General features: G+C 41.0%; 1 protein-coding gene across 2 annotated transcripts in view; it reads left to right on the forward strand.

The window, feature by feature from the left end:
• Positions 1 to 279: 279 nt before the first annotated feature.
• TOX3 (TOX high mobility group box family member 3) overlaps positions 280 to 15,129 on the forward strand; it is a 176,085-nt gene continuing 161,235 nt past the window's right edge. For both annotated transcript variants that reach the window (XM_068261419.1, XM_068261420.1), the window contains exon 1: positions 280 to 650. In XM_068261419.1, coding sequence (XP_068117520.1) covers positions 552 to 650 — 99 coding nt within the window. In that variant the 5' untranslated portion in view covers positions 280 to 551. The remainder of the gene's footprint in view (positions 651 to 15,129) is intronic.

Raw genomic sequence — 15,129 nt, forward strand, 5'->3', positions numbered from 1 at the left:
TCTCCCCCATGCTTGCACAGCATCAGCTCGCTGTGCCCCGATGGCTGCAAGCAAGGCTGGCTAGCTAAAGCTGCAGAGACCGGCTTCACCACGGCTACTCTTTATGATGTGCAGGCGGGACTTTCGGGAAGCACGACCAATCAGCGCACCACTTGAAAATCAAACACTCGCTGATCGGCAGGCGGGACGGCTTCAGCGGACAGAACAGTAGCGGTGGCTTCTTCTAGGGGGCGGGAGGGAAGGCGCTCCGGGGGGCGGAGAGAAGGGGGACAGGGTGGAGCCGTGCGCACACACACACCGCACTGTATCATACTACAGTGAAATATCTTGGGGGTGCTGTGCCGGTGCTTTGGCATGATCGTGGGGGAGCTGGATCCCCGGCAAGCCCCCCTGGACCCGCGCTCTCAGCCCGCCTAGCTAATGTGACCGAGCTCATTAAACCTCCGCTCTATTGTGCGAGTTGTGGGCTCTCATCTGCACCTGAACAATTTCCATGCTGTCCAATTAGGACTGGGAGAGAGAACTGCAACTTGGAAGACATCGCACTAAACATGGATGTAAGGTTCTACCCAGCGGCTGCTGGCAATGCCCTGCCCGGGGAGTCGCCCAACATGGACTTTTCCCAGTGTTTAGATTACTACTCTTACAAGGTAAATATTTCCCTTGTGTTCTGTACATACTGGAGTACTGCCTGCCTGCATGTCTGTCTTGTGTGCGAGATCTGCCTTCAAAGTTCTCAACCCCTCATTCTATCAAGCTATGTGCCTCTTGCCTTTACTATTGTCATCTGTCATTCTGGAGATAAAGCTACAGTATATAGGATGTATATTTTAAAGGTGCTAATACAATGATGCTAGGTACGCACCATGCAATTACCTATCAGATCAGCAGGTGAAATTTATTATTACCTACATGACCAATCTGTTCCTAATCAATAACTGGATTGGTATTTGTGTAATAGTGATCTGAGGATTGAACCCATTCTTGATCTGGAGCAAGTTGGACATAATCTATTTGAACCATCAATCTGAAGGGAAATAGCATGCTGTGTACATAGTGTTGTAGGTGGGCACCAGATATGGCCAGAAGATCGATCCAGATCAAATCTGATCAGAGTGGGATTGAATTCTGCCATGGATTAGGCATAGATTGTTAATAGATTTCTGTACAAGATCTTTTTAAAAAAAATCTTATCGAACTTCAGAGTTGCACTGTTTGATGCTGATCTGCCGCTGATTCCATCCCACCGCTGAGCGATATCTTCTGTCCGGTGCGATCACCCGATTTGATAGATTTTTGCGGGGCTGTCACGTTGGGGCATCAATTCCTAGCAGATTTGACCTCTGTGATCAAATATGCCAGAGAATCGACAGGGAAAATTGATAAGTGTATGGTCACCTTAAGCCACCCTGGGGTTTCAATTGTGATTGTTTAGGGGGCACTTTAGCGCTAATAAAATGATTGCATCCGTGTCAAATTGATCTGACAAGTTAGGAACAACCATTTCATCTAATCGGAAAGCCAGACAATGCATATCTAGTGCAATGGATTATTTCAAAACATTCAAATGATCGTTTCAGAGTCTTTTTAGGGACTTAAAAAAAAAAAAGGGAAAAAAAAGAAAAATTGATAGTTTAAAAACGTATGTGGCTAGCATTCTGCTGAAGGACCAGTGCACTGCTCCTACTTCATTGAATCACTGCTCTGTGTGTCACCAAGCTTTTAATTAATGAGTGGTTGCTATTAGTCACATTAAACATCTAATTAGGGAATGCTGAAAGTATTTAAAACAGCACATGCTCTAATTATTGCCATGGGTTCTTATCTGAAACTTTTTTTTCTGTGATGAACACTTTTATTTCCCTTTTTATTTTTCTCCTAGTGTGCTCTCATGGTTGGCTTGATAACTGCATGAGCTGTATCTGTGCTTAATCCTTTGTCATACTGTAGCTGTGTTTTGACAACACAAATATTTGATCTGAATAGATCTAGGCTGTGTGGAATGTTTGACTTGTGCTGCCTGCATATCATGTCCCCTTGCTTTTGTTGTTGGTATAAATGATTGTCTCACTCTGTATCCAGATTAATAAACTATATGCAGTCATTGCCTAATCACTTTTCTTAACAAATGACAGCTGGCAGAGAGAAGCCAGTTCCCATTTAGCTCATCGGTGCATTTTGGGGGAATGCAAATATCTGCCCTACGTTGTAAGCTAAATTTAAAAGGCTAGGCTGGCATACTGTTAAATAGTATGTCTCAGTGCGCTATGTTGGATAATATTGTTTAGCGTTTTAAAGTCTGAAAAGTGCATTGACAAAGATTCAGCTTTCTTTTTTTTCGGACTCCTCTCGCTTGTCCTTGTTTTGAACCGTTGAAAAGTTTATACTTTTACCAGTCTCACCCACAATTCTCATTGCTATGATGTAGTGGTGTATATACTTTATGTAAAGTGACTTGATGTAGTCTGTAAATTTGCATGGTTTCTTTTTTTTTACTTGTTTGTGTTTTTTTTTTTTTTAATTATTTTTTTACAAGTCTGTTGTTCGTTGTAATCTCTAGGTATTTGAGTTTTGAATAAAGTTTGATGCAAGATATATTATTTATGGCATGGAAACAATATCATACAATAACCAGTGACATGTAAGAATGGGGAACATCTGTCTGCAGGTATAAGGCCAAGCTGTTGCAACCACTGTGTTGAGCAGTGTGAACATTGAACTCCATTCATTGAAAGATTAGTTTTTAGTGTGCCAATTGGACTATCATGAACTTAGAAGAAGGCCTCCTTTTTGAATGCTTATAAGTAATCTAGCATTAACAACTCCACCTTTTAATATATATTCGAAAAGTCTATGTCAAGTTTTTGTTCACTTTATACTCAAGTCTTCGAGCATCTGCACGTTGAATGGCCATCTATTGAAGTTTTACAACATTTATGATTGACCAATTGGCACTTGTGTGTAGTGGATAATGACTGCTGCCAGAAAGGCCTACTCATCAACCAATGTTGACCACGGGAAACTGGCAGAGTAGAAAAACTTTCATAGTTTGATCTTCGCCATAAGTTTTGTGCACATCTGAAGGATTCCCTCTATGCATGCTCAGGAGCATACGTCACTACTTCCTGCACCGAACACTGTTGTTAGCTGTTCATCCACTGTGTATTGGAACCATCATATAACAGGCACTTGAAGTATCCACTGTACCCAAGAGGAGATGGCTTGTTGTATGGTATGGTATGCAGGCTTTTGAGAACTTAGTAGTCCACTGAAGACCTTTTTCACATGTTCTCCACCCCCCTAAACCTAGTGAGAGGTATTCATTTAGTAGTTGGACTGTTCAGGCTTTTACCTGGAGCAGTTTAATATATTATGGATCACACATTCCTACTAGAAACTCTTGTGTTTTTGATGCTAATGCAAGTCTATGGGCCGCATATAAAAATGCAAATGTTATGATTTGCTAAGGTGCTACCAGGTTGAAGAACATTGGTGGTCCTACAGGCCTGGACTGGTTCTGGTTACTTTACTTTATTGGTGGTGAAAGTGTGCAACCGCTATCTACATGGGTCATGTTATCAACAGAAAGGACCAGTAAAAGATCAAATAATGAATTTGCAGTTGCATACACATTTCAGGTGACCTTTTTGTTTTCTTCCTTAAAACAAATCCAGGTTATATTAACAAGGTTGTCACTGCAGGAGGAAAGTAAATGCAATTGCAATTCAATGGCTGCTAGTTACACAAACTTTCAGCAATGCTGCTCTGGTGGATTTTTACTTTGATGAAGGTTGCACAAGTTTGCCACCTAACAGATATATTTTAATAATTTCAGTCTACAGTGGCATTTATGTTGTTCAGTGTTGGCCAGTCTTGGAAAACTTCAGCAAATAAGCTTCAGTGTCTTGAAGTTTCACATCCAAGAATACGCACTTCTTTATTTTAGTCTAGATGAATACATACTTACTAGGTGAAAAATGGTAAGCTCCACTAGGTTCTAAAGCTACCGGTAAGGGCCCGTTTCCACTAGTGCGACGCGATTTCGGCCGCATTCCGACGCTTGTAAAAACGCATGCGGATGCGTTTCCGCATGCGTTTTTACCCGCGATTTCGCATGGCAGGGTGCCATGCGAAATTAACCATGACACTGCCAGGGCAAAATAACATTGAAAAGGTGCGAAATCGCGGGTAAAAACGCATGTAACAAACGCATGCGTTTTTACTATTAAATACATTAGCGGCGATTCGCACGGATTCCCGACGCAGGCGAATTCTGCGGGTCCCGTCGTGCAGATTTGGCCCGCTGCCAAATCGCTCCCGCACGCCGCACAGGTGGGAACAGCCCCATCCACTAACATTAGGTATGCGAATCCGCATGCAGTGCCCGCATGCGGATTCGCCCTAGTGGAAACGAGCCCTAATACATATAATGATATGAAAAGAGGCTTCTGATGGCAAGACTAGATTTCAGAGCGTAATCTAGTAACTCCTATCACAGTTTCAAGAGTTGAGGACTGTCAGATCGTTCCTCAACTTACAAACATCACTTACACAGTTTTCCCAATATAAAAGTGTACTGCACTGTTTTTGTTTTTACATATTTTTGTTATGTTTCAGTATTCTATAAACTGTTGTAAGTTTAGGTACTTATCCGTTAGCCGGGCGCATCCGGCAGGTGGCGGATGTGCCCGGCTAACGGGATAAGTACCGTTGTTTAAAGCGCATTGAAAACTACCAAATATGTTGTTTATACTGTGTGCAAGTTGTGTTGTTTGAAAGTAATTCATTTATCCACATGCACCAGTATGTATAATACAGGACTCGAGTTACAAATCACCTCCAAGAACATAACTTGTTTGGAAGTATGGAAATACCATTCTTATTAGTGGGCATACTTCTCAGACCAACAAGCACTCAAAATAACTTGTTCATTGATCCTTCACATTAAGGTTTGTAAACCAATGGACTGAAGGAAGAAACATCCTGAAGGCAGTTCAGAAATCTGCAGGCGCCTGATCAGCTTTTGTAATGCATTGTATTCCAAAAAGCAAATCTTTTACAAGCTCATTTTCAGTTCCAGGAAGTGAGATTTGAATAATTTTGAGTTTTTGCCTCCTTGTTTGTTTGTGGCATATCGGCATGGCAATGGTGTGGGTTAGGTGGATTGGGGAAGCCTCTGCAGGATCCAGAGGCTCTTCTTAGGTAAGTATCTTTGTTCTAGCTTGAATGCTAAATTTGAGCAAAATGGTATACAGCTTGGAACTGGACAAATCAAATTCACTTTCTGTCCTTTTACATTGACCCAACTAGGCCAAGGGCCTAGTGATGACCACAATATGATTTATTTACATGAAGTGCTACTACTTCCGCTGGCTGTTAGATGACACTGATAAGTGTTAGGCCTCTTTTTTCCATGGACTGTGGAGCTGTGTGCTCAGCAAGCAGTTACCAGGCAGCAGTGAGCAGATACCAGGCAGCAGTGAGCAGTTGTGAGAGTTTGAGAGGCATTTCACTGCCTATTAACAGTCCATAGAAAAGAGGCCTTAAAGTGGATCTGAGGTGAACTTTTTCTCATTGCATAATTGTGTTCCTTTCCTATTGTTTATAGGGCATTCCTCAAGGCAAATACTTTTTTTGTTTTTAATGCTCGAATTCCCTATAAACTAAATGAAAACCTGTGGGAGTGGCTTAGAGAGCCAAGGCACTTTCAGACAGTAGCAAGGGCTCATGGGAGCTCAGTCTGGGCAGGAGGAGGGGGAGGTATTACTAGCCAGAGATTTCAGGGGCAGAGGGGAGGAGGAGGGGGATTAGATTTCTTTGCTCAAGATGCAGATAAGCCCGCCTCTGTGTATTGTTTACAAACAGCATGGCTGCTGTCATTGTATCACAGGAAGAAATATTCTTATTCTATTAAAGCAATTTGCAGCTAGATTTGCTGTGTAAACTATCTAAATTTTAGATAAGGTATATAGACAAGTGACTTGTTATAGTTAGTTTTTCATCTCGGATCCGCTTTAAGTAGACTGCTTCTTGGTTAACGTGATAATTAGTCTTCGTTTTATCTGATAGTGATGAATGGAGAACTTGCTTAATAAGAAAATCTCCTTTAACAAGGAAATGGAAGCTATAGTGAGAAAATGAAAGGCACTAAGTGCTGATCAGTTAGATGACAGTGGATTAATGTTGGACTGTTGACAAAGTAATTGACAAATGGTGTTTTCAATAAACTCAATACAGCCTTTGTTTCTAAAAACAAGATTTGTAAAGATTTGCATATTAAGTGACTTGTCCACTCACCTATGCTATCATCTCAGAAGTAGACAGCTTGGCCCATACTCACTCACTACTAGAGATAGGTTATGACATGTGACTTGTCCTGATGTGCATGCAGACAAAGGCGCCAGGTGTGACTCTGACACTACGTTGCTGTGTGCTCCTATTTTATACTGCCTGATGAAGCGGGTGTAGACCTGCGAAACGCGTTGTACTAAACCCCTTGGAGTATACTATTAAAACATTTTGTCTATGTTGAATTGCACAGCTTCCTGTGTCTGCTTGAGGGAGGTAAGTCCACCACTGCCTCCTAAGCAAAATTTTTAACATTTTAAACATTGTTTTTATCCTTTTGGCGCCTCTGTTCAGTCTATAACACATTATATATCCACCTTTGGTGGAGGGGATACCCCTTCTTTTCACGTCTACAGAGAGCGACTGTAGGGGACAGGTCAATTTCCTCACCTGCTTATACAGTGGTTACCTGGAGGTAACCTGTGTTTGTGAGTATACAATTTACTCCTTTCTCAAATATACCAATTGCATTGACATACTACACCATATTGGGCTCTCGGTTCTCCTTTCTTTATATATATGCAGATGTAATGCTTGTATGCAGCATAAAGCGGACCTGAACTCAGAATGTCCTCTCAGTTCTAAGAGATACGAAACAGCATACCAATAACCTTTTAAACAAAAAAAAAAATTCTTTGTTACACAGTTTACAAATCCTAAAAATATAGGCCCTGTTTCTGAGGGTTTACCTACACAATCTGTTCATATTTCAAATCTGTTGAACCTCATACTACATGGTGGTGGTAAAATGAGTCAGTGATTGGCCAATCAAAATTGAAGGTGTGTACCAAGCTTTAGAATTGAACTGATAGAAATTGGCAGAAACTGCATTTGATTGGCTTAGATCGCGCTCCTGTTGCAGGGCACTTTCTGCGCATGTGCGTGACGTCATGAGTGACGTCACGCTCATGCGCAGAGAGTGCCCGGCAACAGGAGCGCGATATAGGACGCGCACCACCGGGCCAGCGCAGGCGTACTACTCCGGGTCATAGCGACCCGGAAGTAGTACAAGGCCCAGAGAGATTCGCCCGGCGAACGGTTCGGGCCATCTCTATGCAGAACTCATGGAGAAGCATGGGATCCAGTTTGATCAGCTGATATATTTGTAAGGTTCTGACTTGCTGGCCATGATCATGCTTTTAACCAGGAAGTCATCACAGCAAATCAGAAGCTTACAAATCTTATCAGCTCATCAAACTGCTTCTCCATGAGTTCTCCTAAGCATTGCCAACCCTAATTCCTAAACCTTCATATACACGTCCATACAAGCTGTTACCATATTGTGATGGGTGAAAGTACAGGGTTCTTTAGAAGGTTCTGTTTAAAACATTTTTTTTATATTGTGCTCCCAATTAGTATTGTTTGTGATAAACTGATGTTGACTGGTGTATGATACTGCTTGCCTGTTATCAGAATAGAAAGACATTTGTTGACTCAAGGGCTAGTACACCTATCCAATTTTGATTGGCCAGTTTTACCATTTCTTTGCAGTATGAATAGTATGAACAGATTTTGTAGGTTGCCCTCACAATCTTGCTCATAGTATTCAAAAACAGTTGGCCTTCATACTACTTGTAAGTTGTACAATTTTGTCTTCAGTTGGTAGGCCTGCAAAAGCGAGTACTCTGCTTAGGGTTTTATTGGAAGTTGGAACCTCAAAGAAACAGATTTTTAAATCCTATTTTTATTTCTTGAAAAAAAAAAATCACTGTTAAAGTGAACCTCCGGACTAAAAATCGACTCAGCAGCACTGAAAAGGCTTGGTGTTTCTTTAACAGTTTCACAGCATCAGAACTTTGTTTCTCTTATACAAGCCTCATTTTTAGCTGCACAGAAGAAAACTGCCCTGGCTTTTTTCCCCTGATGCTGTGCAAAGCATGATGGGATTTCTGATGTTGTTGTTCTCTTTCTGCTGTTTTGATGCAAATTTTTTTCTTTTACATTATGAATTTGGCATTTGAAGCCTAGCGTGTGCAGCAGGGAGGGGTTATCAGGACACAGGACAGTTGGAACTGTGTCTCCTGCTCCTTGTCACCTCATTTCAACCAAAAAGATGGCTACCCCCATGACAAAGATGGCAGTCCCCATGAATCACAAACATTTGCCTGTTCTTTTAAAACAGGGTAGGTAAGAGATTATATTACCTATCTATTCTAATTAACATAACTAATGTAACTTAATGACAGTATGTTTGTTTAGGCTGAAGTTCCCCTTTAATTGAAATGGAAATCTGAACTTTCTGTTAAAGTAGTTGCATACGAGCCTGTGGCAACATGTTGGTTTATACCACTTTTACATCCATTATAGTAATCATGTGTGCTTTAAGTAAATGTGCCTAATGTAACAGCTGTTACCTTTAAAAGCACACAGCCATTCATTCATTCATTCATACACCTGTTGTGTGTTTTTCCTCTGATATTATCTGTGATAATACCTGTCTGGAAGAAGATTCTCTTGTCTAACACATACGCTACGTAATAGTAAGTTGGTAGTCAGGTTACTTATAGCCTAAAGGTGGCCATACACTGGTCGATTTGCCATCAGATTCGACCAACAGATAGATCCCTCTCTGATCGAATCTGATCAGAGAGGGATCATATGGCTACCTTTACAGCAAACAGATTGTGAACCAAATTTCAGCCTGAAACCGTTCACAATCTGTTGTGGTGGTGGTGCTGCTGCTGCCCCCGCCCGCGTACATTACCTGCTCCGCCGGCGCCACTCCAGTACCCCGGTCACCGCTGCTCTGTCTACGCTTTGGTCTCCAGGTCCGGCATGCCTCACTTCTTCTAGCCGGCAGGAAGTTTAAACAGTAGAGGGCGCTCTACTGTTTAAACTTCCTGCCGGGCTAGAAGAAGTGAGGCATGCCGGACCTGGAGACCAGAGTGCAGACAGAGCAGCGGTGACCGAGAGACTGGAGTCGCGCCGGCGGAGCAGGTAATGTATGCGGGCTCTATTGCATCGGTCGTCGGGCACTCGAACGCCGCTAGCGACGCGCTCCCTACCCGCGGGCGATCGACGGTAATTTTCCGCACGGAGCGAACGACGGGATCGGACGAAATGGATCGAAATTCGGCGTGTACCGCGAACGATTGGCAGCAGATTTGATCCCAGTGATCGAATCTGCTGTCGAAACGGCGGCAAATCGGGCCAGTGTATGGCCAGCTTAAGTTCTTGATGCATAGGCCTCAATTCACTAAGCATTACCGCACTCGACAATGTAGAAAATAGCTGATTTTGCCGTTCACTTTGCCAAATGCCAGTTCACTAAACCTATTACCGCACTCAGGTAAAATGACCGACTAGTGTAGTAAATACCTGAAATGTCAAGAAATTGCAATTCACAAAGATTAAAGCATTTGGTAAATCAAGTAAAAGTGTTCGGTATTTTATCTCCAGCTCTGACCAGCTGGTAACTCACAATCTTGACAGATGTAACAGACAGCCAATAGGGAGAGCCAGACCAGCAATAAGATGAGCCGCATAACCCTGCTTCTCACCCCATTTGATCCAATACTCTGGAGGGCAAGAACGGTAAAGCAGGAGAAGGACTACCGTACAGGGCTTAGTGAATTGAAGCAAGTTTTTTTGGTATATTACCAAACTTCAACCGCATGCAGGAAATCTTAGTGAATTTGGAAAAAAAAAAAGTAAAATACCGAATTTAGCATTTTACTGACCTAAATTATTTTACCAAACTGCCCTTTGGTGAATTGAGGCCATAGTATGTGTACTCCAGGGGTACTTGAACTTTTTAGTCAATCCATCATGTTTGGGATTGGCTGTAGCTAATACTACGTTGCACTTGTGGCTGCCTAAGCCTTATGCAGTGTAGTTTTACTGCCGCAAGTGACTCAATACCACGTCCCTGCCGGCACTCAACTCGGCGGTCTAAAGACAGCTGAGCTCCGTAACTCGGTCAGGAGCCATTTTCATTTCATATCAGGAAGTGCAAAAAGGAAAAAAACACCTTTGGTCCGAAATAAGTTGAGATTTAAATAATGATAACTTGTGTGAAAAATTAGAAAAAGTATTCCTAGTTATTCTTGGTTAATTAAAAGCTTAAATGAATGGTTCAAAAACATTTTATATACTGTTATGGAATACTCCTAACATCTGTATATGTATCTAGTTGTTGTTACCCACAGTACAGGGTACTTGGCTAACACAGTCATTACTAAACAAACAAACACAGAACACTTATATCGCGCTTTTCTTCTGGCGGACTCAAAGCGCCAGAGCAGCAGCCACTAGGACGCGCTCTATAGGCAGTAGCAGTGTTAGGGAGACTTGCCAAAGGTCTCCTACTGAATAGGTGCTGGCTTACTGAACAGGCAGAGCCGAGATTCGAACCCTGGTCTCCTGTGTCAGAGGCAGAATAACTCCATTCAGCCACTGAACTTACTAAAGGAGTATATGCTACAATGTAAAGAAACACTGACTGCGTACACACACAAGAGTTTCTGGATTGGTTAATTTAACCACTTTAATGTAATATGAGGGCCAGCAGATTTTGAATACTATAAATGTGTAGGTGAGATCTTCTACTACATAGAAGTGGCTAATCACTGATAATTAGTTAATATTGGATGTTTGTATGCACCCTTAGAGCAGTGATGCTTTACTGCCCTAAAACTAGAATTTCCCATAAAGTACCAGACAGCTTGTAAAGCTGAGAATAAGTAATACTCCAAATTTTGGTTATCAATATCAACATTTTCTTTTCATAATATTTATAAAGGTTCTATAAGTCAACATGTTTTACCTGTTATACATTTTCATTGATTGCTTGGACATTTTCAGAATATGTCCGTAATTGTTTATTTCCACCACTTTAATGGCAGATAACTTTTTTACTTTCTAGTAGAAATGGAGGCCAGGAAGAGAAGTTCTCAGGTATTCTGCACTTTCTGGCTTCATCAGTAAAACTTAACAAGACATTTTGATCACCACTTTTTGGTCCTCCCCTCACTTCATGTTCTTAAAATGTTCTACTCTTTTTCCTGCATTTTTAACCATTGAAAACTGTCTTCCTTTTTTTAACAGTTTTGATGTACTTCCAAGGTGACTCGGGTGGTGAGATTTAGAGTTTGGCAGCAGCAGCTTAATACATTGCCTGTTATCACCTGTGCTAGCTACATGTCCTCTTCATCTCTCTCATACAGTGTAACACCTTGTTGCTGCTGTCACACTTTTCATATCCCCCCCTGAAGGAATTAAGGGGTTCTAATGTATTATAATAATAATACTACAGTAGAACCCCTGTATGTTGAACTCCAAGGGACCTGGCCAAGTAGCATTGTCAGAGCCTGGGAACTAGGTTTACTATAGCTAGCACATACATGTCAAACTCTGTCCCGCAAATGTTTTACCATTAGCTTAGCATTATGTTTTGTCCACTTTAGACTACCAGGGAAATTATATGGGGGTGAAGCCCTAGATCACCAGGGAAGCCATATGGGAGGGAAAATCACTAGAATTTTATAAGGGATGGAGGTGACCCCTAGACATTGAGGTTGGCCCATGACTTGGTGCCAGTGTTCCACTTCGGTCCAGTATGTATACGAGGATGACATCCCTGAGATAGATGTTTATAAGGGTTTAAGATAATAGGATTCTACTGTTTATAATCATGTTATTGCTTACATTTATAATGAAAGTGAAGCTACATCATAATACATGTGTTAATATATGTATTGTAAAAAAAAAAACTTCCTGTTCGCTCAGTAGGAGCTGCTAAGCACATGGAGAGGAGGGGAGGCCACATGTGTTCAAATTGTTTTGTTTTCCTTTTATGGCTGTTATGGTTGTTTACTCTAAAATGATTTTATTGTTAGGTGGTCATTTTAGATGCAAATGTCACGCAGCAGTGTTATTAAAGTTAAATCCCTCTACAGAGTTTGCACACCTGCTGCAGATCAAACACTCCAATCTCTTCTCCAAAACTGAAGGACTTATAAAACCAGCACATAAGTATTATGCAGATAGATAGTGAAGATAAACATTTTTGTGACAGGTGCTAATGTAAGAGCATTGCTATCTTTACAGTTTGGATGTGTTTGGCTGATGTCATCACCCTGAGAGGCAGCATCTGCTAATTGCTTCCGGTTTTGATGGTTCATTAATAAGTTATATTTTACAACCACATTTTAAAGGGCAGGGAATTATGCTGTGTTTATACATTGCAACAACGTAACTATTCAAAAGGGCATAAAACACCTTTTTTTTTTTTCAATTTGAACCTTATTGAAAGAAGACCTTTTTTTAAAATGTAATGCTAGATAACATTTTTAGCAGGTACATTTTTTTTTTTAAATAAAGAGATGTTTTTTCTTTTCAATAATTCGTTTATATAGTCTATAATTTGTGGTGCTTTGATAATGTTTCACAGCATGGACGCTAATGTGCTTTTCAGATACTGAGATGAAAAGAGGACTACATGCTCACAGGGAGCCTTTGTGTACTTTTATTGTGATTCAAAATAAAAGGAAAGCTGCTGTGTCAGATGATGATGATGCCCACAGGGCAGTTAATTGATCCAAGTCAGTGACTTGCAACAAGATGCGTCTATTGTTATGTGTGCGTAGATCTATGTGAATGTGTGTGAGTATGTGTATGTATGTGTGTGTGTGTGTGTGTATATATCTATCTATCTATCTATCTATCTATCTATCTATCTAATATATATATATATATATATATATATATATATATATATATATATATATATATATATATATATATATATATCTATATATATCTCCTATGTAATAAAACCCTAATTGTCCCTGTGTCATCCTCCTGTCCTGTGTGTTTTGGCTACTGCGCATGTGTAGCCGTGGGGACAGGAGGAGGATGGGGCCAGGGGGTGCTCACGCACGCGCTGAGATGTGGCAGTGGTGAGAGAGACCTAGAGCCCGTTTTTTAAACAGGCATAGGTGTACTAAAATATATACACACACACACACACACACACACACACACACACACACACACACACACACACACACACACACACACACACACACACACACACACACACACACACACGCTGCGCCCCCTGACTGCCCGAAAATGCACGCTAGGTCCAACTAACGGACACAGGAGGATGTAGGGACAAGGAAGTTATTATATAGGATGTGTGTGTGATTATAATATGTATCGCACGTATTGATGTCCTTATATTAGAGTCACAATTTGGCCCTGTTCAGTCGCACATTTCCTTCCCTGTTTACCGCTAACACATATCGCCTTCAAGAAATGACTGTTGACTTGCTGCCTAATATACCTCATCCCTTGACAGTTGCCAGAGTACCAAGATAATCAATGTTGTTCACCTATATAATTGCTTTCTTAAGCTTCAGGCTAATTGTAGTCCATATTGATGTCCTTAACTTGTTGAACGCAGTCACACATATAGTAGCCAGAGGTTTACTATATCAGTCTACTGTAATCTGATTCTGATAAAAGAAAAAACAAATATATTATAGAGTCCCAGTTATCCAGTGCTCAACTAACCAGTAGTGGTTACCATTGATGTTCAAATACTTCAGAGTTTATGAAATTGGACAAATCAATTTAAACCTGGGTGGAACTTGATTGGTCTATTTTCACACTGCATATATGTGCATAACAATGCAATTATATTTGCATGAATTCAGAAGTATTAACATATCCTTGATCATCCCTACTAACTAGCAGTCTTAACCAACCAGCACTAATCGCCAGCAGTACTCAAACTCAAAGTAATGAAGGCCATCTTCTTAGGCAGTCTGTGGGCTTTGCTGTGCTCTACTGTAATATATATTTACTTTCACAAACCTGAAAACAGAACTTATTCATAAGAAAACTAACTGTTGCAGGTTTAAGGCGAGTCTCACGATAAACTGAACAACCGCTGGAAACTTTGAAGAACAGAGGGCAGGGCCTTGATGTCAAAAGCTGATTGGTTAGCAATTTTCAGAAAAAAAGACAGGTTGCTTATTTACAAGTATTTGTGCACTGTTTGCTTCTATTAAAATAAGAGCACATCTTTTTAATTTGTGTTACCTATAAGCCTATTTCTTAAACTGCAATAAAACCGTGTTATACATAGTTGTACATTACGGCGTCTTGCAATAAAACAAGCATTGTTTACTGATGCTCACTTACTGACTGGTATGCCACCATCCTGTATGCATTTTCATTGTGGTCGAGACTGGGTCGGTTAGACCCGAAATAGGCTAGGTTCACACCTATGCTGCATGAAAGATCAGCAGGATGCCAGGCAACTGGTATTGTTTAACAGGAAATAAATATGGCAACCTCCATATCCCTCTCAGTTTGTCCTGTAAAGGTAACCTAAACTGAGAAGGAGATGTATGTTTCCTTTTTTAAATACTACCAGTTGCCTGACTCTCCTGCTGATCCTGTGTCTCTAATACATTTAGCCACAGCCCATCAACAAGCATGCAGATCAGGTGCTCTGACTGAAGTCAGACTGGATCAGCTGCATGCTTGTTTCAGGCGTGTGACTCAACCTCTACTGCAACCAGGGCTGTGGAGTTGGTCCAAAAATCCACCGACTCCGACTCCTCAGTTTAGGATTCCACCGACTCAGACTCCTCGACTCCGACTCCTCTAATTTGCATATTACAATTTTGTTGATTAAAAGTATGTAACATGAAATTCGTCTCTTAACTGCCAACGCTTTAGGAATTTTACAAGACAACTGAAGTGAGAAGGATATGTAGACTACTATATTTATTCCCTTTAGACTAAAACTAGTCCTTGGTAAGAGTA

The sequence above is a fragment of the Hyperolius riggenbachi genome, chromosome 11 (genome assembly GCF_040937935.1).
Source record: "Hyperolius riggenbachi isolate aHypRig1 chromosome 11, aHypRig1.pri, whole genome shotgun sequence".
In the NCBI taxonomy this organism is placed as follows: Eukaryota; Metazoa; Chordata; class Amphibia; order Anura; family Hyperoliidae; genus Hyperolius; species Hyperolius riggenbachi.